Source organism: Neodiprion fabricii, chromosome 4, assembly GCF_021155785.1.
Source record: "Neodiprion fabricii isolate iyNeoFabr1 chromosome 4, iyNeoFabr1.1, whole genome shotgun sequence".
Taxonomy (NCBI): domain Eukaryota; kingdom Metazoa; phylum Arthropoda; class Insecta; order Hymenoptera; family Diprionidae; genus Neodiprion; species Neodiprion fabricii.
This window is the reverse complement of record NC_060242.1, coordinates 16,762,152-16,779,823: the sequence shown is the minus strand read 5'-3', so window position 1 is coordinate 16,779,823 and position 17,672 is coordinate 16,762,152. Positions and strand designations below refer to the sequence as shown.

Here is a 17,672-nt window from a genome sequence, read left to right as displayed (position 1 = left end):
TTTGACAATACGCTTTCATTAATTCTGCATTCTTTCATTCAAGTATGCACGCCTCGCTTCAGTATCGTTTATGAAATGTGTCAAGTTTATCATCAACTAATAATCTAATAATTGTGAGTTTCCACGGGTATATAATATGCTATTGAGAAAAAATGAGTAAATAAATGTACGATAAAATACTGATAACTGAAATAATTGGTAAGAAAAGTGAGAATTTATCCACGTACACACGTATGTAGAACAATACAATTTTTTGAAAGTCTTGTACCAATCATAGCAAATTTATTTTGAAAAGTGAAACGGGTGGAGGGAAAATATCGCAAAATGATTTAAAAATTCTACGATCTTACCAAGAATTATTCATAAGTCTTTTATGTGTTACATTTGTGTTACAATAATATAAACATGATTGGTAACTTTGAAAAAATTTGTATTTCGCGCCGGTAACAACGACTTTTATTAGCGTACAGACTGCGCTGCATAGTCGCTTAGTGGCGCTCGAAGCGATTCGCTTAGTAACTAAATCCAGTGGTATGAATATTTCGCAACACATTTTGTTGCCCCGCCCCGTGGCTACGGAACATGCTGATAGCCGTAGCCGGGTGCCGATGCACGCTTGCATCGAGCACAGTTGGATTTACATCGCTACGAGATAGCGCTAATTTAGGAAATAGAAGACTCGATTAAAATCGCCCGTTAGTTACCTGCGATAATTCCCCCCCCGTCATTATCCTGTTCGTCAACTTCACTGATTTGACACCGTGAGCTCGGATTGTAGGATCAGTCCTTCAAGTCAAATTTGACAGCGCGGAGACGCACGCGAGGTGCGTGAACGTCATGTGCGAGGAAAGTGGTAACGTGACCGAAGGTTACCGATAAGATCCCTTATCGGAGGATATTATGCATTCGGTAAATAATTGTGAGGAGAATAATGTGGACTCGGCATTGGGGGCAGTAGTCTTGAGTGTGCAGTAGTTTAATATCGACGCAAATTTCAACATGTCTACGAATGTTGTTTTTCAGGCGCGCCTCGTTAAGTAAACCCAATCGAACGCGAAGATCACCTACCTACCGTTTTCACGAAACAAACACTATCGATCGTGGTAATTGTTGCGTGACCTCATCGTAACGCCACGTGGTACGAGACACGTCAGGGGCTTATTCGTATTTTTTATTTTTCCATACCCATACCCATGCACATCTGTTACCCTGTTAATTTTTAGTCTCTTTTTTGCGTGCTTGCACACCTATGTATGTACACACGTGAATCCGCCGCCCGAATCCTGCTTGGCAACTTACAGTTACTTACTGGGCATTGAACACAGTCTTCGGTTTCTTGATGGTCTTTTTTTTACTTATTTTTACACATATTGTGTGTACATATGGAACATACGTATGTGGATAAGGTATTTTAGAGCTTTATGAAGACGGATTTTCTACCGACATCGCTGCTCAACGATGCCCTTCGCTGTTTGAGAGAGGATAGTAGAGGAAAGTTTGTTGGCTAAAACGTCACAAAACAGTTGCTTCCAAATTAACTGCCAACACTAGATTATCACTTTAGCATTGGTGAACGTATTGTAATGCTACTTACCGCGAATACTCATTTCATTCAAGTACTGGAGAATTATCATGACGAACAAGGTAATACAGTCGGTAAAATCTTATAATCCGTATAAGAAGCATTGTCTGATTTTTTTTTGTTGCTTTGTTTCCATTAGTGTTCTTTCTATCATTATCTATCAGGTAGGAGCAAAATTTTGAAACTTCATCAGCGAGATACGAAATCACAGATTTAATTTCGGTGTTGCTTATTGAACAATGCAAAAGAAAAAAGAACAAGACATCAATGCGAAGAGAAACGTGCAATCACATCACGTTTTGCTAGATACGCTCGAACAAGTGACGGGTAATTCTAATCTGCAATCATTCATCGATCTCGCACGACTCTTAATTGATCTTCGTGTTCTTTTTGTTCTTATGATTTTTAGTAATATATTGAAGAATCTTATCAAAGCATACACACCTTATCAAATAAGATTATCCAATCTGTCTAGCACCTTATTGTCCAATTGAGCCATAGTCTATCATGAATTTGACTTTGCGTGAAATTCATGCATGCCAAAACGTGTAACAAGTCAAGTTATTGTTGTATCAAGTATTAACATCCGTAGCCGGACAAGTTGTCTGTCAACGATGGTACGTGTGTCAAAGTAATTTCTTGAATTATCTTTAATCACAAATAGTTCAAAGGTTAATCAATACACAACTGCCAGGACAGGCTTACCCACTATGACGTTGAATCTTTTATTTACACACTTGATCATGAACAGTGTGAAATTGTTTAGATCGCCACAAAATTTGTTAGCACGCTGCAAAGGTTGTTGAGTCTCACTATTGCAACAGCTTGTAAAAATAATGAGCAAACGTCGGGTTGAGATGGTCAAGATGCCAAGACACATTGTAATAATATTTATTCCTTCTTTTTTCATCGAGTGCAGATTTCATCCGTTTAGTCACAAGTTCAACCACCCAACACGTCGCGCATTATTATTGTTATTTAGATCGAAGACCTGGACACGGACATGTGGCTCTCAACAGCCGAAGCGGCCAGCTTAGGTGCGGAGGAAGTTGCAGCAAGGTTGCGAGTCGATACGCGGAGCGGATTGTGGTGGCGAGAGGCAGAACTGCGCATGCAGCTTACAGGATACAACGAATTGATCGTACGCGAAGAAGAACCTACTTGGAAAAAGTACATTGAGCAGGTCAGGAGTTGAAAGAAGCAAAACCTTTTGAACGATGTTAGTTTTGTAGATACTGTGTCCCAAATAGTAGCCTTGCCTGAGAGCCGAAATTCCAAGCTAGTTGCAGTAGGATTCTTTTTTTTGAGGTCAACACCAAATGAATAACAAATAAGAACGCTCTCTGGATATTTTTAAATTCTGTTGAGTTTTTTTTCACAGTTACAATGATAAATAGAAATTGTCAAAACATTAATAGTGTGAAAATAATATCTTGGTGAAATTTTTTATTTCAGTTTAAAAACCCGTTGATTCTCCTATTACTAGGATCTGCCTTTGTCAGTGTTTGTATGAAACAGTTTGATGATGCTATCAGTATTACAGTGGTAAGTATACTCAATTCTGCATTAATTCCTGTAATCATTGCAAACTGAACTCATCAGCATTCTTTGGACAACAATTCTACATATGTATATCTAATATGTCCTCTTTGTTTACAGGCCATTGTCATAGTAGTGACAGTAGCATTTGTTCAGGAATATAGATCTGAAAAGTCACTAGAAGAATTAAATAAATTAGTGCCACCCACGTGCCATTGGTAAGTATTAATTTGTAACAAATCGTTTGTTTCTTTTGCTCTAATGCATGTGCAATGCCACGCAATCAATACTTAACACATCTTTAAAATTTACATCCTAACTTGAATAGCGTTTTATACAGTCTGTCTAACAGCCACTGTTTAATGCTTTTAGCTTGCGTGAAGGACATCTGGAAACTTTTCTTGCCAGAAACTTAGTGCCCGGTGATATAGTGCATTTAAATATCGGCGACAGAGTGCCAGCAGACATTAGGATATTTGAAGCGATTGATTTGGCGATAGACGAAAGTAGTTTTACAGGCGAAACTGAACCTGCTCAAAAGAACATTGCACCTTTGTTAAAAACAAATGGACACAGTGTCAAGAAAAACATTGCATTCATGGGAACGCTGGTGCGTTGCGGCAATGGCAAGGTATGAAGATAATCTTGCAAGAAAAATATCACATATATTTGAGACTTTTCAAATTCTTAAACAGACTTGGCAGTTTTTTACTTGTACACCCCATTTTTCCAGGGAATCGTTGTCAATACCGGCGAGAAAAGCGAGTTTGGCGAGGTATTTGCGATGATGCAGGCTGAGGAGGCTCCAAAAACGCCTCTGCAGCGAAGCATGGACATCCTCGGCACTCAACTGTCATTTTACTCGTTTTGCATCATCGGTATAATAATGCTGATCGGCTGGATCCAGGGAAAACCGCTGCTTGAGATGTTCACAATTAGCGTTAGTTTGGCTGTCGCAGCAATACCCGAGGGCCTTCCCATTGTCGTAACAGTGACACTGGCGCTGGGTGTAATGAGAATGGCAAAGCGGAAAGTAATCGTCAAGAAACTTCCTACCGTCGAGACACTCGGTACTTGACACCAAGTGTTTTTCAACTAAATTTTATCCCTCGATTTTAATAGTTTCTCTAACGTCACCCTAATTTCAGGCTGCGTCAATGTAATATGCTCCGATAAAACTGGCACGATAACAAAGAACGAGATGACTGTGACGACTTTGTTGACTTCGGAAGGATACACAGCCGATGTCAGTGGGACAGGCTACAATGATCAAGGAGAAATAAATGTACAAAAGTGTGACAACGTCGAACTTGCTCGTACTTCTATTTACACCATGCTTGAGGTAACAGTTCAGCAATAACGGAATAATACTAGTACTTTATGAGAAGGTGTGAACATTTCTCAGCAAATTGCCTCCAAGTAATATGGTTCTTTGCATTCTTTATATTAGGTTGGATGTGTCTGTAATAATGCGATCATTCAGAATGATGTCCTTCTTGGTCAACCAACGGAAGGTGCCTTGATGGCTGTCGCGATGAAAAATAAAATGTACGGCGTGGTCGATAAGTATCTCAGACTCCAGGAGTATCCATTTTCTTCTGAGCAGAAAATGATGGCAGTTAGATGTGCCACGAAGTACAGTGCTGTGAGTATGAAACAAGATTACAAAATTGATCCAACAAACCAGACAAGTTGGCACAGTTACTTACATTCCGTATTTCTAAACCTTCCGTATCACAGAACAAAGAGGAAATATTCTTCGTCAAGGGCGCGATAGAAAGAATTCTGCCACAATGTACAAAGTATTCGGCAAATGGTCAGCTATATTCTCTGAATCAGAAGAAGGAGCAGGAAATTTTAACCGAGGCTTACGACATTGGAAGGAAAGGCTTACGAGGTTTGCCACTTTCGTCACACGAACACAATCTTTGGAGAATCTGGCAAAGTTCATTTGAAAACTTATTTCAAAACTTCATCTTTTCAGTGATGGGCTTGGCTCGAGGCAGTTCGTTGCAGGATCTCGTCTATGTTGGGCTTGTGGGGATTTGCGACCCACCAAGGTCCCAAGTCAGAGAATCTATAACTATGCTGTTGAACAGCGGCGTCAATGTCAAGATGGTAACGGGCGATGCGAAGGAGACTGCTTCGGCTATTGGTAAGTCTTTTAGGAATAGTCTACAATGCCGACAGATTTCAGAGAGATTAAAATCCCGGCCTGTTTCCATCTTCCCTTAGCCGACATGATCGGTTTAGACACAATCCACATGCAGCTCATGTCCGGGGACGAGATAGACAGTATCGGAGAGCATCAGCTGGAACAAATGATAAACAACGTGAGCGTGTTCTATCGTGTTACGCCGAAACACAAATTGTGCATAGTAAAAGCATTACAGAGGAACGGAAATATCGTTGGGATGACCGGAGATGGAGTGAATGACGGAGTAGCATTGAAAAAGGCGGACATTGGTATCGCAATGGGGAAGAATGGTACCGACGTCTGTAAAGAAGCTTCAGATATGATTTTAGTCGACGATGATTTTCATGCGATTATGTGAGTCTTATCGAAATGTTCAGCTTCAGTTTGTTCTTCAGCCATTTCTCTCTTTCGTTTATTTTACATTTTTTGGTCTACAGAGCGGCGATAGAGGAGGGGAAAGGAATCTTTTACAATATTCGTAACTTCGTAAGATTTCAGTTAAGTACAAGTATCGCAGCGCTGTCATTGATCGCCTTGGCAACGCTGATGGGAATTCCAAACCCCTTGAACGCCATGCAGATTTTGTGGATCAATATTATTATGGACGGTCCGCCGGCTCAAAGGTATATGAAATTCTCGAATTCAGACGAAGATTATTTGAACAGTGCATTCTCAGTGATTGTCACATGCGTTCTGTAAATGTTTATAGTCTTGGAGTTGAACCAGTCGACAAGGATGTGCTTAAACAAAAACCTCGGAACACAAAGGAACCGATGATCAATCGGAGCCTAATTGTAAACGTCCTACTTTCAGCTGTAATTATCATTCTGGGAACTTTATGGGTTTACAACCGTGAGGTGAGTATTTTCTGGAAAAGTGCTCTGATACAAAAATGTGCTAGTCATCTCTGCACCTTGCAGTTGCGCGCTAAATATGTCTGTATTTCTCTATCATGTAGATGGTGTCTGGAGGTATAACCGCCAGAGATACGACGATGACTTTTACCTGCTTTGTTTTTTTCGATATGTTCAATGCGCTGAGTTGCCGATCACAGGTGAAACTGATGCCTATTTTTAATCTTCAATATTTATATACATATAATGGCAAATGTTACACTAGTGTAGAACTCATTGAGCAGAATTTATTAGTGCACCAAAAACCGTATAATTTATTTCTTACAGACAAAGTCGATATTCACCATTGGCTTATTTAGCAACAGAATGTTTCTTCTGGCTGTGTCACTATCTGTTGTTGGTCAGATGTTGGTCATCTATTTTCCCCCCCTGCAGCAAGTCTTTCAGACAGAAGCGCTAACGTTCAAAGGTAACTTCAGCTACTTTAAATCGAATAATCTGAATTTGAATACTGTTAGCTGTATTCCGAAATGACATTGCTATGTTCAGTTCTTCATCACCTTATTATATAATTGCTTTCAGATATATTATTCCTAGTGACACTCACCTCGAGTGTATTCATAATCAGTGAAATCAAAAAATTGATAGAACGCCAGTTGGACAGACGAAGGGCGAGCAGCCGACACTACACGAAATGCGAATTGGATTTCGTTTAATAGTTTAGATTGCTAGAAAAGTTGTGCAGAGGATAAGGAGTAAGAAAAACACCAACGTTGATAGAAATGGACAATATTATTGAACCGTATCTGCTCACTTGCTAGTTAATAATTTAGGTGGAACGTTGAAAGTTGATGGAAAATTCCAAATAGCACTTTAAAATACTTCTGCAGTTCTGTGGTTGAGACGAACCACGGTTGATACTTGAGCATGATTGATTGGCTATAGTCAGATTTTCAACTTTTAAAATGCAATGGAGAAAAAGTTCCACTCCAATGAAAATAGCTATACGTAACGATTTTCTCCTGCAGATGATTATTTAATTGAATTGACGTATAAAGAGATTTTTTTTAAAAGTTCGAATTGCAATGGAACTGGAGGAATATGTGAATATGATAAATAAATGTTTAGCAGTCGTATAGGAAACTGATATATATGTACATTGTATTTTTACAAAGAAAAAAAAAATAATATTTACAAAATTGTCGTCGAACACTTGGCGATGCGAATTGTTTTTAGGTACTAGTTAAATTTCTTTAACGGTATACCACGTGAAAAGTAATTTTATGAGACTGGTTTTCGCAAGAGTAATAACATTACTGTCAGAAGTAGAGTAGCTATCTGGGCAGTATAAGCTTAAAGTTTTGTTAGCAAACTTTGAACCATGTTGTAATATATCTTGACATTCCTTTATCTCGCCTAAGATTGTTTTCGAAAGCTCCACCAAGGCTGTCATGAATTTGAACGACAAAATTTTGCAAAAATCATTTGGCTTGAAAGAAACAATTTTTTCCATAGTACTAACATAATTTTTATACGATTCAATGTCCGTACTTCTAGACAAAATTTTCATGAAATTCATCATTGTTTGCAAGAACATGAAATATACGTCTTCATTTTTCTCGTTGGACTTTACCAACGAATCGTAAAGATTGAGTGTCACTTCTGTGAAAATTGTCACAAATTCTGTATCATTTACATCTGATGAATAAATTATCTCATGAAGCCAGGGTAGCAACCCATAACCGGTAACAAGCAGCACTGCTGTGTTTGGAATTTTGACTGCAGAGTTGATTACTTGTAGAATAAGATTCTGCAAATACAAAGAAAACAATGAAGTCAACTCGTTTCGGTTCCGAGCCCAATGAAATTGCGAATAATTCAATATTTACTTGTGTTTGACGGTCAGCCAATGCACAGTTATAGAAATCGAAGAGCATTTTAAACAAAACGCATCTGAAAGCCAGGTCTCCATCAATAGCACTTTTCAGTCCGTCGCGAACTACTTCTAAAATCCAGAATCTATGCAATTTGTGGTCGATCTCAGAACTGTGAAAGAGTTGCAAAAATTCCGGTATAGTTGCCAAATCCAAGGAAGGTTTTGCCACGAGGAACTTTTGCAATGACGAATACAAAGGGTTCAAAGGTTGAGTAGCGACCAGCGAAGTTCTGGCCATAAATGTTGTTACCAAACAAGAAATTTGAACATTTTTGAGCTCTGGCTCTGCAGAAGATATACCTTTTCGAAAAATGTCAATGAAATGCATCCACAATAATTTTTCCTTCGAACTGTGGAATAAAAAAGGGGGAAATGATTAGTTAAATTTAAGAAATTTGGTGGAATACTCAAAACTTACCACCACCCTGAAAGCAATCAGAATTGCCTAATTGTATTAAAACTTACTTTGTAGCTTCTAAGTGGTAGTAGAATCTGGATATAACAGTAAAAGCTGCTAAACGTGTCTGACCATCCGTACTTCCACAGGCTGATAAGGACAGAGCCAATGCGCCACTCTGAGTGATTTTATGACAAGCAACCACGCTGTTGTCTGATAATAAGTAACAGAGCAGTGGCAAGTAAAACGCTGGATCATAAATTGACTGTGAAGCATGTAATTCAGAGCTCTGAAATTTGCAAAGATAAAAACAGTGTTAATTACATTAAGTCAGTGTAAATTAGCATGTCAGTTACAAAAAGATTTACCATCTGTAGCTTTCTGTTGACTGGGTAATTTTTCACCGTGTTATTAACGATTTCTGGTAAGAATAAATCCAATACTTGGGAAGTTGATGGCTGTCTCCACAATGCAGTGTCCACTCCAGTTTTAACGCTGTAATGTGAAGCAGCAGCGCTACCCCAAAGGTAAGGGCGATAGTCCGTTAGTTTGACATCATGACTTTCGTAGTACTGCAGTAGCTGAATGTAAAGAATTACTGAGGATTATCCCGGAGCATTTAAAGTCGGGAAGAAAGATTCACTTTCTTGTTTGACTACCCATTTCTTACCTGTAATATCATTTGGTCAGTTTCGCTCAACGTTGCGTTATATGCGCCTAGGTAAAGCGGTACGTGTGTGGATGTCATCAAGGAGTTATTTTTACGAACCAAGGTAAGAAGCAGCTCGATCAAATGCCCTGAAACGAATATCATTGATCAGTATAATTTTCGTCTATTGTTGCAGATTTTCTTGGATAACGTGGTTTACTTTTAGTAGGTGAGTGACCAAGCATGACGTTGATAAACTCTGAATGGGAGGTCGTCATTTCGAACAGGGTTTTAATGTATTCGTCATCGCAGTTATCCTCGTATACAACATCACATAGTCTGACAAAAGTTTTGAGTAGCTGAACTTGTGCGTCACTCTCCTTGGATGATTTCAATCCAAGCTTTAAGGAAAATCTCGTAAACTGTGGCCAGGAGTGATTCTTTCTTATCTCGTGAAAACGCGAATTGTTTTCTTTGTTTCGAACCAAATTCAAAATGTCCAGTAAAATCTGACACAAGCTGTTGTGCTTCTGTGTGTTTTTACTCTCTTTTTTCAATGATGATACCATTATGTGAATCAATATTTGAACAAAATCGACCAAACGATTATTTTCGGCGTGCTCAACGCTTACAGCCTTTGTGAAAATGATTTTTAGTAACTGGATGTAACTTGTATCGACCCCCAACAATTTGTCGCCATTTGACAGAATCATTTCGCAAGTATCGTCACACGTTTTTGAATCTGTAAAATATTATTCTCGAATTTATTAATGGTGTAACTGTTTTGTTACTTATAATTTTTTTTTTCATTACTTACCAATAGTAGTATCAATCAGTCGAACGGCAGCTGTTATATTTTTTTTAATGCACGTATCTATGGTGTTGGGATCAGAAAACCAACTGAAAATTTCATTTTTATACAAGTCTCGTAATTTCAGAAAGAATTGCGGCTGTGTTTCGTGATCCTGTATGCTAGATAGAATCGGAAAAATAGCTTCTCTTGCTTTCAATACGTTTTCATTGTGCAAAGCGTACTTCACGTAAACAGGAATGAATTTTGTATTCCTGTTTATAAGAAAAGACGCAAGTTTTATTGCGGAAGAGCTCATTTTATCCTTGACCAGGGACAGGAAGAAGTCTGAAATTTTATCAAGCAACAGTTTTAATCAATTTAATTATGTGTTGAAGTGAATCAATGTGATGTCAATATGAGTTAGAAATTCAACCAACTTTTATCAATCACAGCAATATTGTGCGGAAACCTTTCCAAATGAGATAGAAGACTATCGATCCATAAGTCCAAATCTTTGATCTTGCACAGGCTTAACTGAATCGTACGTTGGCAAATCTTTTCTATCATTGATTTTTCCAGGCTGACAGATTGTGTGTTGCTATCAATGTTTCTTTTCGTTGCCGTAATTGTTAGTAATTTCGGGATTAACAAGCCCCACATTGATAGATGATTTTTATCCGTTGAAAGAAGTTTGTCTACCTCTAATTCGATCAAGACTTCTAAAATTTCTACAATGTAATTAATGTTCAGTTGTAGTATTTCGACTAGTTGTATCACGCTTGAGGAATCTTTGACACGTCCATCGCTCCGGCATTTCTTTGCCGCAGATAGTAGCTTTGTCATAAATTTTTCTTTGAAGGGGACGATCATATCGGAGATTTTCTGCTCACCAAACAAATCAATCACAGCCAAAGAAACCTGCACAGTCATTTCTGTAATATACTTTCCAACGAGATTCTTTCGTTTGTATAAAGGTGAAAAAAACTGCAGGATAATTGGATGGGCGAATATCCATTTACAACATTCTTCGGACAGATTATCGGAACCCTCTGTAGTATTTTCAATGTCCATAGCAATATGTAGCAAAGAAATGAAAAGAACTTTAACGTTATGAATCAATTCGTCTGTGAATTTTTCCTCCTGTATTAATCGTGTAAAATAGAATACAGTTAACCTGAACAAAGCAAGAAGTTCTTCGTGACTCATTGAATGTTCAAGACTGACTTCTTCATCTACAACTTTGAAAACGACTTTCCGGCTACCGTAAAATATTTTATTCACTTCAATTTTACTGTCTGTTATCAGTGCTTTGCTAATTTTGGTAATTAAACTTTTCGAACTGAACGGCTTTTTCACGTAAGCATGTTCGCTGTTTGGTATCCAGCTAGAAAGGTAAGACAGTGAAGCTAATTCTTGGACGTCTTGTGCCAAATGTATCAGCGTATTTGGAGTAACTTGGCAATGCAATGTGTGTATCGTAACTCGGGATAAATACTGCAGTAAAAGATTTCGTCCATCATTTATTACACTTTCGAATGCGGCCGGAAGTAGCGGGCTTATAGATACCGAGGGCAGTAGCCTTGCGGTTTTGTTTCTGTCGATTTCTATGTCGCGTTCCGACAGATCTGCAAAAACGTAAAATTTCAACTTATTATGTACAACAGAGACGGTTTTGCAATCGCGTTATTACCTGCAAATATATCTTCGATTGTTGTACTGCTATAAAGTTGTTCGCCGACTACCTCTTCGGCCTTGGTAATCCACTCGATATATTTATTTGCATTTTTCGTTGTTTTCCGTATGACTTCAACAAGCCAAACAGCAATTTCCGATCTTTCTTCCGCACTTTTCAACCCCAATGAGCTGTTTATCCATATATCTGCTTGATAACCGCAGTCTTCGAACACCCCGCAAGTATCCAAAAGCATCCTCATTGCTGTTCTTGTATGAGAAATTACATCCTTTGATTTTTGATCATCGTCAAGAAGCGAAATCAAAAATGGAACTGCTTGGCCGAATAACTCCTGGAGAAATTTGCATCAAGATTTGAAAGAGGGATTTGAACTTTCGAGTATGTAATAGAGATAGGAGGATAAGTATAAAACGCTACCTTCTCTGGGGCAAATGCAGAAGAATCCAGTGCCAACAAAAATTGTAATGCTTTTACTTTCATGTTGCCTAATTCTTCTTCATCTACATTTTCCAACGTGTTTAATCCTGTTAGAAGCTTAGTCGAGTCTATGGTTGAATTTGAAATGGAGCTAGTTTCTAACAACTGGGGGCAAACATCTCTGTACATTAAAAGTAGGTTTAAAATTGCTTCAAGACTGTTTTTACAAGGCGATTGGGAAACTGTTACCACTGCCTCGGAATCTTCTTCGTGTTCTTTGTCCAGCAACAGTGCCTTGTTCCAAGCAGTTAGGATCGAATCAAGACTCGGAATGTTCTGAAAATCAATTGGTAATGATTCGGCGAACACACGATATCTTCAGGGACTTCAAAATAGTTAGATAAAGTATTATCACCTTCAACATGTAGTCAGTAACTAAATGTTGTATCTTTTCTGCATGAGAGCGATAAATGCTGTCATTTCTTATGGTATTCATGAAATTGTTCAATTGCCCCAGCATGACAGAGAGCAGGACTATAGAAGTTTGTCGTATCAAAGCATTGTCATGATCAATGGATGGGGCAATAGCATTTTTCAGTATAATCAAAGGTGCTGTGAGAGTTGTCAGTGCAGAAAATAACTGTGAAATAGTCAGTTCTGGCAAACATGGTTTTAAGCACAATTTGGGATCCAGCGAGCCGATAACCTGAAATGAAACATGATGAGTCGAAATGATAAAACTGTTCGAATTTACAATACAAGAAAGAGGATTGGATATCTAAAGTTTACCTTCTGCATAAATTCCATGAGTAGAACCCAGTTTTTTGATGCCACTGGTGCCAAATAAGATTCGGTGTACACAAGCTGAGATCTGATCAGATCAGGGCATGCGACTAAAATTCTCACAACTAAGTCTGCAGGCTTTTCGTGCTCCCACGGACGATCTAAGCTCTGAAGTATAGTGTTTGCCAGCTGATTATTTTTTTGACCAGATGTGCCCAGTGAACGATCGTGAAATATTATACCAAATTTGTTGGACGTAAGTAGCGTTGATAAAAATTCATGAACCACCTCGACGACCACCTGTGGGTAGTGTGAAGAACTATGAATGTGTTTCATCTATGTTTAGTTTTATATTATAGAATTGTTAGGCACACTTTTTTTTCCTCAAGATTTGTGTGACCTGAAGATTCTTCCACATTTTTTTTCCTATTCTTCCCTGGCCAGTTTGTCGGCCCTTTCCAATTATAGAGGGAGACTAGATTCTGGACAACTGGAGTGGAGAAAGTGTGGAGTTTTATGGTTTTGCTGATTCCTGGATTCTCAAGAACGTAAGACTTGATTGTAGTCAGAACGAGGTTGACCAATTGGTGACTATCGTATATCAGTCCTGGGAAAATGCTGGATAAAACTCCACGCTTTTCGAGCAGCGCCCTGACCACAGACAAGTTTCCTTCTACCAGAAACGACAGGATGAAATGAACGAAGCTGGTTCGAACACACTGTGGATCTGATGGCTGGGTGTGGCTCGAAAGTGTGTCCAGTACTTGGGTGTGCAAAGAAAGGTGTCCTAGCAATTCTCGAGGTAGGCTACCGCCCAGGGACACGACTGCGGTTAAAAGTCGCAAAACGACTCTCCGCTGTTTGGCATTACTCTGACTGGAAAGCATTGAATGTATAGAGGAAAGGTGGGAATTTAGCAAATGCCTGCAGGCTTCTGTGGCACTTGAATGATACTGAGGATATTTTTCCAAGATCCTGAAACAGGGATTGATAATTTAGTTTTATATTTGTGAAGATATGCAAAGCGATTGAATCTTCCGAATTGGCTTCTTACTTCATCACGACTATTTCCATCGCTGAGAAAACGGTTGTCGTATTGCTTGAGGATTTTTTATCCATGGTATCCAAGAGTTTCAGAATTTCTAATGGACTTCCACCTGCGTTCAAATACTGCACTGACAAATCGTGCTTCTTCTTATCATTGCAAATTGTCACAAACTTTCTAAGCACAATAATACTATCTGCAGAGTTGAAACCTGCTCTCAACGACTTTCCGGTTATCTGACTCGCTTCTTTATCTGTGATATTTGGCGTTGTGCCTGTTTCATCCTCATCAGTCTCATCGTTGTCTAAAGACATGGAAGCTCAAATTAAAGTAATTTCTGCTAAATAATTTTTACTTTATTTCTCGCCTCACTGTTTTGTTCTTATTGAAGAAAACAACATTTTTTTCGGAATACCTTTGCCACTCTCATTTTCGAGTCTGAGTTTTTTGGAACCTGTATCAAAAGTTGATTGTTCGGTTTGCTCAGTCTCCTTAAGCAAACCAACACTGGCATCTTTTGCATCGTCGATTGTGTCGGCCTTACGTTTGTTCGCTTTTTTAATCTTTTTAACGACACCGTTTACTTTTGAGGGGCTCACATTTTGTTCGTCGTACATTCCTGCATCTGTTTTCATTTCTGAGCATTCAGATGCACAATTTTTCTTTTTGATCTTCTTCGAAATCTGTTTTCTATCATCGTTCGCCGCGACCATGTCACACGTAATTGTGATATTCTATTAACTGATATTTACTATATTCTGCATCTATTGCATACCATTGATCGAAAGTATCGAACGTGTTTCATTTACTAATAAATAACCAAACACTAATCAATCGGCCCACGTGGTCGTTTTCGAAGTTAAAAGAAATTGAGGTTAACCCCGCACAATCCGCGTGTCACGGAGCTACACAAGGAGCACGAACTCCATGTAAACAAATAGCTGCGTGAAATAAGATGGCACTGCTGTGCCGTAGGCACAGGAGACAGTGGAGGGAGTATAAGCCGTAAGCATTGATTATTTGAATCCTATGTTGATATTCTGATAAAAAGAGGTCCCTTCCTGATTTTCAATTAATTTTTTTGCATATTTAACACTGTATAAACTCGTTAGTAGCTCGTAAATGATTGAGAAATTTGTATGCTTTTCGTTGCAGTATTCGAATCTACGCCAACACCGCGGGCGCGGCAATTCAGCCAACATCAGACTGTTCATCTCACCCAGCTTTTTTGACCTGCTAAGATTTGGCGCGTCGGCAGTCGAAAATTCATTGTGTTGATTGTGTTCAGGATTTGTCTCGTAATTCGATAAGTGTTGTTCGTGTCCTTTACACTTTGTCACGTAATTCGCATCAAACTAATCAGTGAATGATACAGACGTGCAGGCCGAAGAAAAAACGAGTTATCAAAATTAGAGCAGCCTGGAAATATTTAGGTAGTCTTACACGTCCTAATGACGCCAATGTGCTACTTCTACAGTTTCTGAACTCTGTTTTCACCGTGTAAAGCACTGTTTTTTGCCGAATTCTTAATTGTCTTAATCGCATGCTTCTTGATTATTTTGCGAGTTTGAAAAGTCAGTTAGAATATCTCGAAGGAGGTGCCATATTAGGAGGTACCAAGAGTTGGCGAAACGAACCTTGTGAGTTAGCGTCAATTTCTTTTAAGTTTGCATTTCAGATTGCGAATTGTGTATAGCATCTTTTGTATGAATACACATCTATAAAATACAATTGCCAAATTTTTTCCTGGTGTTAAATACTGTAATTCTTCATTTCATAACTTATACGAATTGTAACAAAAGTTGATGCATTATGGCGTCACTTATTTTAAAATTTCTAGTGCCTTGACCTTTTTAGTACCTTGGATCTCGTTTCAAAATAGAGCGGTACATCTGTATAAAACACGCAATCTCTGAAAATGATTGGAAAGGAAAATTTATACAAGTACTTTTTTTGTACCTAGGTATGTACATTTCCCAGTATATTACACCTGTACCTAGGTACTTTTCTCAGCAAGTACCTTGTATCTGTACCTAGGTACATTTTAAAAGTACCAGTACCTATATATAGACGGAGGGAAAGAAATTCGAGAACCAACGAAATGGATTTCGTTGGAGTCCATTCACTTCAACCTAGTATCCATTATTTTGAAGATATTGACGACATTGAGAACTCTGAAAATGGCAAAAAAGGAAGGCTAACCTCGTTGGATTTTTTATGAAGATTTTCTCTTCCCTTCTCACTATCTCTCTCTCCCTCTTTCATTATATATTATATTATATCACATTGTATTATATTATATCAGATTGTATTCAAATCAATTGCGGGCAGTTCGAATATGCTGTAATCAAAGGATCAGCAGCCGAAAAACGCAAGATTTCATTCGTAATTTCTCTGCTGTTCATAACCGTAAGATTACCATCGTAAGTCCTACGCTCTTTGTCACAATCTGCAGAAAATTTCGTTTTATTTTTTTAACTGTGGGGAACTTTTTTCACGTGAAATTGTATATGGAAAAAGAAACACAACTCGGTGTGATCACAAATAAGATTTTTTTACCGTCAAACATCAAGTTTTTCAACGAAACATCGAAATGCCGTGGCCGGTGATTTTTTTCCAGAGCTCTAGATTTTTTTTTACACAAACGAAAATTTACTATCTAAAAAATTACGCATGGTTCTGATGATACCTTTTGTTCTTTGGAGGGCTGCGAACATGGTCTTTTTAATCACCTGTTAGCCGCTGAGCATACGTGACGGGGTACGGTCTGACCTTGCTTTTCTTTGCTTCCCTGTACTTCTTATTTTGCATCGCTGTACTTGTGTTTATTGCTTCTCTGTTTCTCTTAATTTAAATTTTGTTGGTTTGTTTTTGATTAGTTTATAGTTTCTTCATTGTATTTTATTTTCTAAAGTAGTATTTTTGGTTTTCTCCACTTCGAGATTTTTGTTTTCGTAATTTGTTTAACTTGTTTGAGACAGATAATTCAAAGTTGTCCAGTATTGTCATGTACATTAATAAATACCGATACTGACACTGGTACCTTCATTTACGCGATAGTGTTGTGAGACAGTCATAGGTTTGGTCTTACTTTTTGGCTGCCATAGAGGGTCCTTCGCGATCACAGATAAAACCTAACAAAAAAATAATCCACATCTTTCTAGGATCGATATTTTCCATAGCTACAAAGTGCACCGAACATTTCCCTTAACTTGTTATCTACCTTTAATTAAAGTCTTAATTATCATCATGGTCATAGTAACGACGTGCCTGTACTGTTAATGTGACTATCTGCGAATTTTATCATTTATTATTACGGTTATTTGACACTGTACGAGTTTTATATAATAACTCTCTTCGTAATATATCTGTATAACTTCTGTAAATCTAATTACAATGCGTGCATGTGCATTTGGAATGCAAGCTTGTAATAAGAATAGTACTGCATTCTTATCAATTTTTGTTTGAAATATTACTGATTGATGTTATCCTTGCTCCTTTATTACTAATTATTTGTAAGGAAGAAATTTTCGTAGTATCAAATTGCCTGAACGTGCAGCTACGTTAGTTAAGTGTGAAACTAATTCGTGCATGAAAACTTGGCTAATTTCGTTTCGTTACACTATATTCACGATATTTTTGGTAGCTATGTCGTTTACCAAGCAGGCAATCGTATTATATGGGGCAAACATTTTAGCAACGATTATAAAATCTTCTAACTATCTTACGCCTGCACGAGGAGAGTTTTTCTAACAAGTGATGTTAATTGATGGTAATTAGCTAGTCT

At 38.1% G+C, this 17,672-nt stretch overlaps 2 protein-coding genes and 1 long non-coding RNA gene across 3 annotated transcripts; 1 reads left to right on the top strand and 2 right to left on the bottom strand.

The window, feature by feature from the left end:
• Nucleotides 1-284: 284 nt before the first annotated feature.
• Nucleotides 285-2,129, bottom strand: LOC124180988. The gene is made up of 3 exons (XR_006870355.1): nucleotides 2,027-2,129; nucleotides 1,595-1,739; nucleotides 285-1,504 (listed from the first exon to the last, which is right to left on the bottom strand). It is a non-coding gene; the product is annotated as an uncharacterized LOC124180988 (long non-coding RNA).
• On the top strand, nucleotides 2,060-7,582 carry LOC124180968 (calcium-transporting ATPase type 2C member 1). Its single transcript, XM_046566984.1, has 16 exons — nucleotides 2,060-2,199; nucleotides 2,565-2,765; nucleotides 3,038-3,127; nucleotides 3,242-3,339; nucleotides 3,494-3,752; nucleotides 3,855-4,191; nucleotides 4,270-4,463; nucleotides 4,572-4,766; nucleotides 4,862-5,018; nucleotides 5,106-5,276; nucleotides 5,357-5,672; nucleotides 5,756-5,941; nucleotides 6,028-6,175; nucleotides 6,277-6,372; nucleotides 6,500-6,641; nucleotides 6,755-7,582. Exons 1-16 carry the CDS (start codon nucleotides 2,119-2,121, stop codon nucleotides 6,886-6,888), a joined length of 2,805 nt encoding a protein of 934 aa, XP_046422940.1. The 5' UTR covers nucleotides 2,060-2,118; the 3' UTR covers nucleotides 6,889-7,582.
• LOC124180966 (nucleolar pre-ribosomal-associated protein 1) lies at nucleotides 7,307-14,806 on the bottom strand. The gene is made up of 15 exons (XM_046566982.1): nucleotides 14,301-14,806; nucleotides 13,895-14,189; nucleotides 13,215-13,815; nucleotides 12,847-13,140; nucleotides 12,473-12,763; nucleotides 12,058-12,393; nucleotides 11,638-11,971; nucleotides 10,385-11,572; nucleotides 9,972-10,292; nucleotides 9,375-9,896; nucleotides 9,176-9,303; nucleotides 8,874-9,086; nucleotides 8,574-8,794; nucleotides 8,062-8,458; nucleotides 7,307-7,982 (listed from the first exon to the last, which is right to left on the bottom strand). The coding sequence occupies exons 1-15, from the start codon at nucleotides 14,596-14,598 to the stop codon at nucleotides 7,416-7,418; spliced, it is 6,006 nt and encodes a 2,001-aa protein (XP_046422938.1). The 5' UTR covers nucleotides 14,599-14,806; the 3' UTR covers nucleotides 7,307-7,415.
• Nucleotides 14,807-17,672: the final 2,866 nt, after the last annotated feature.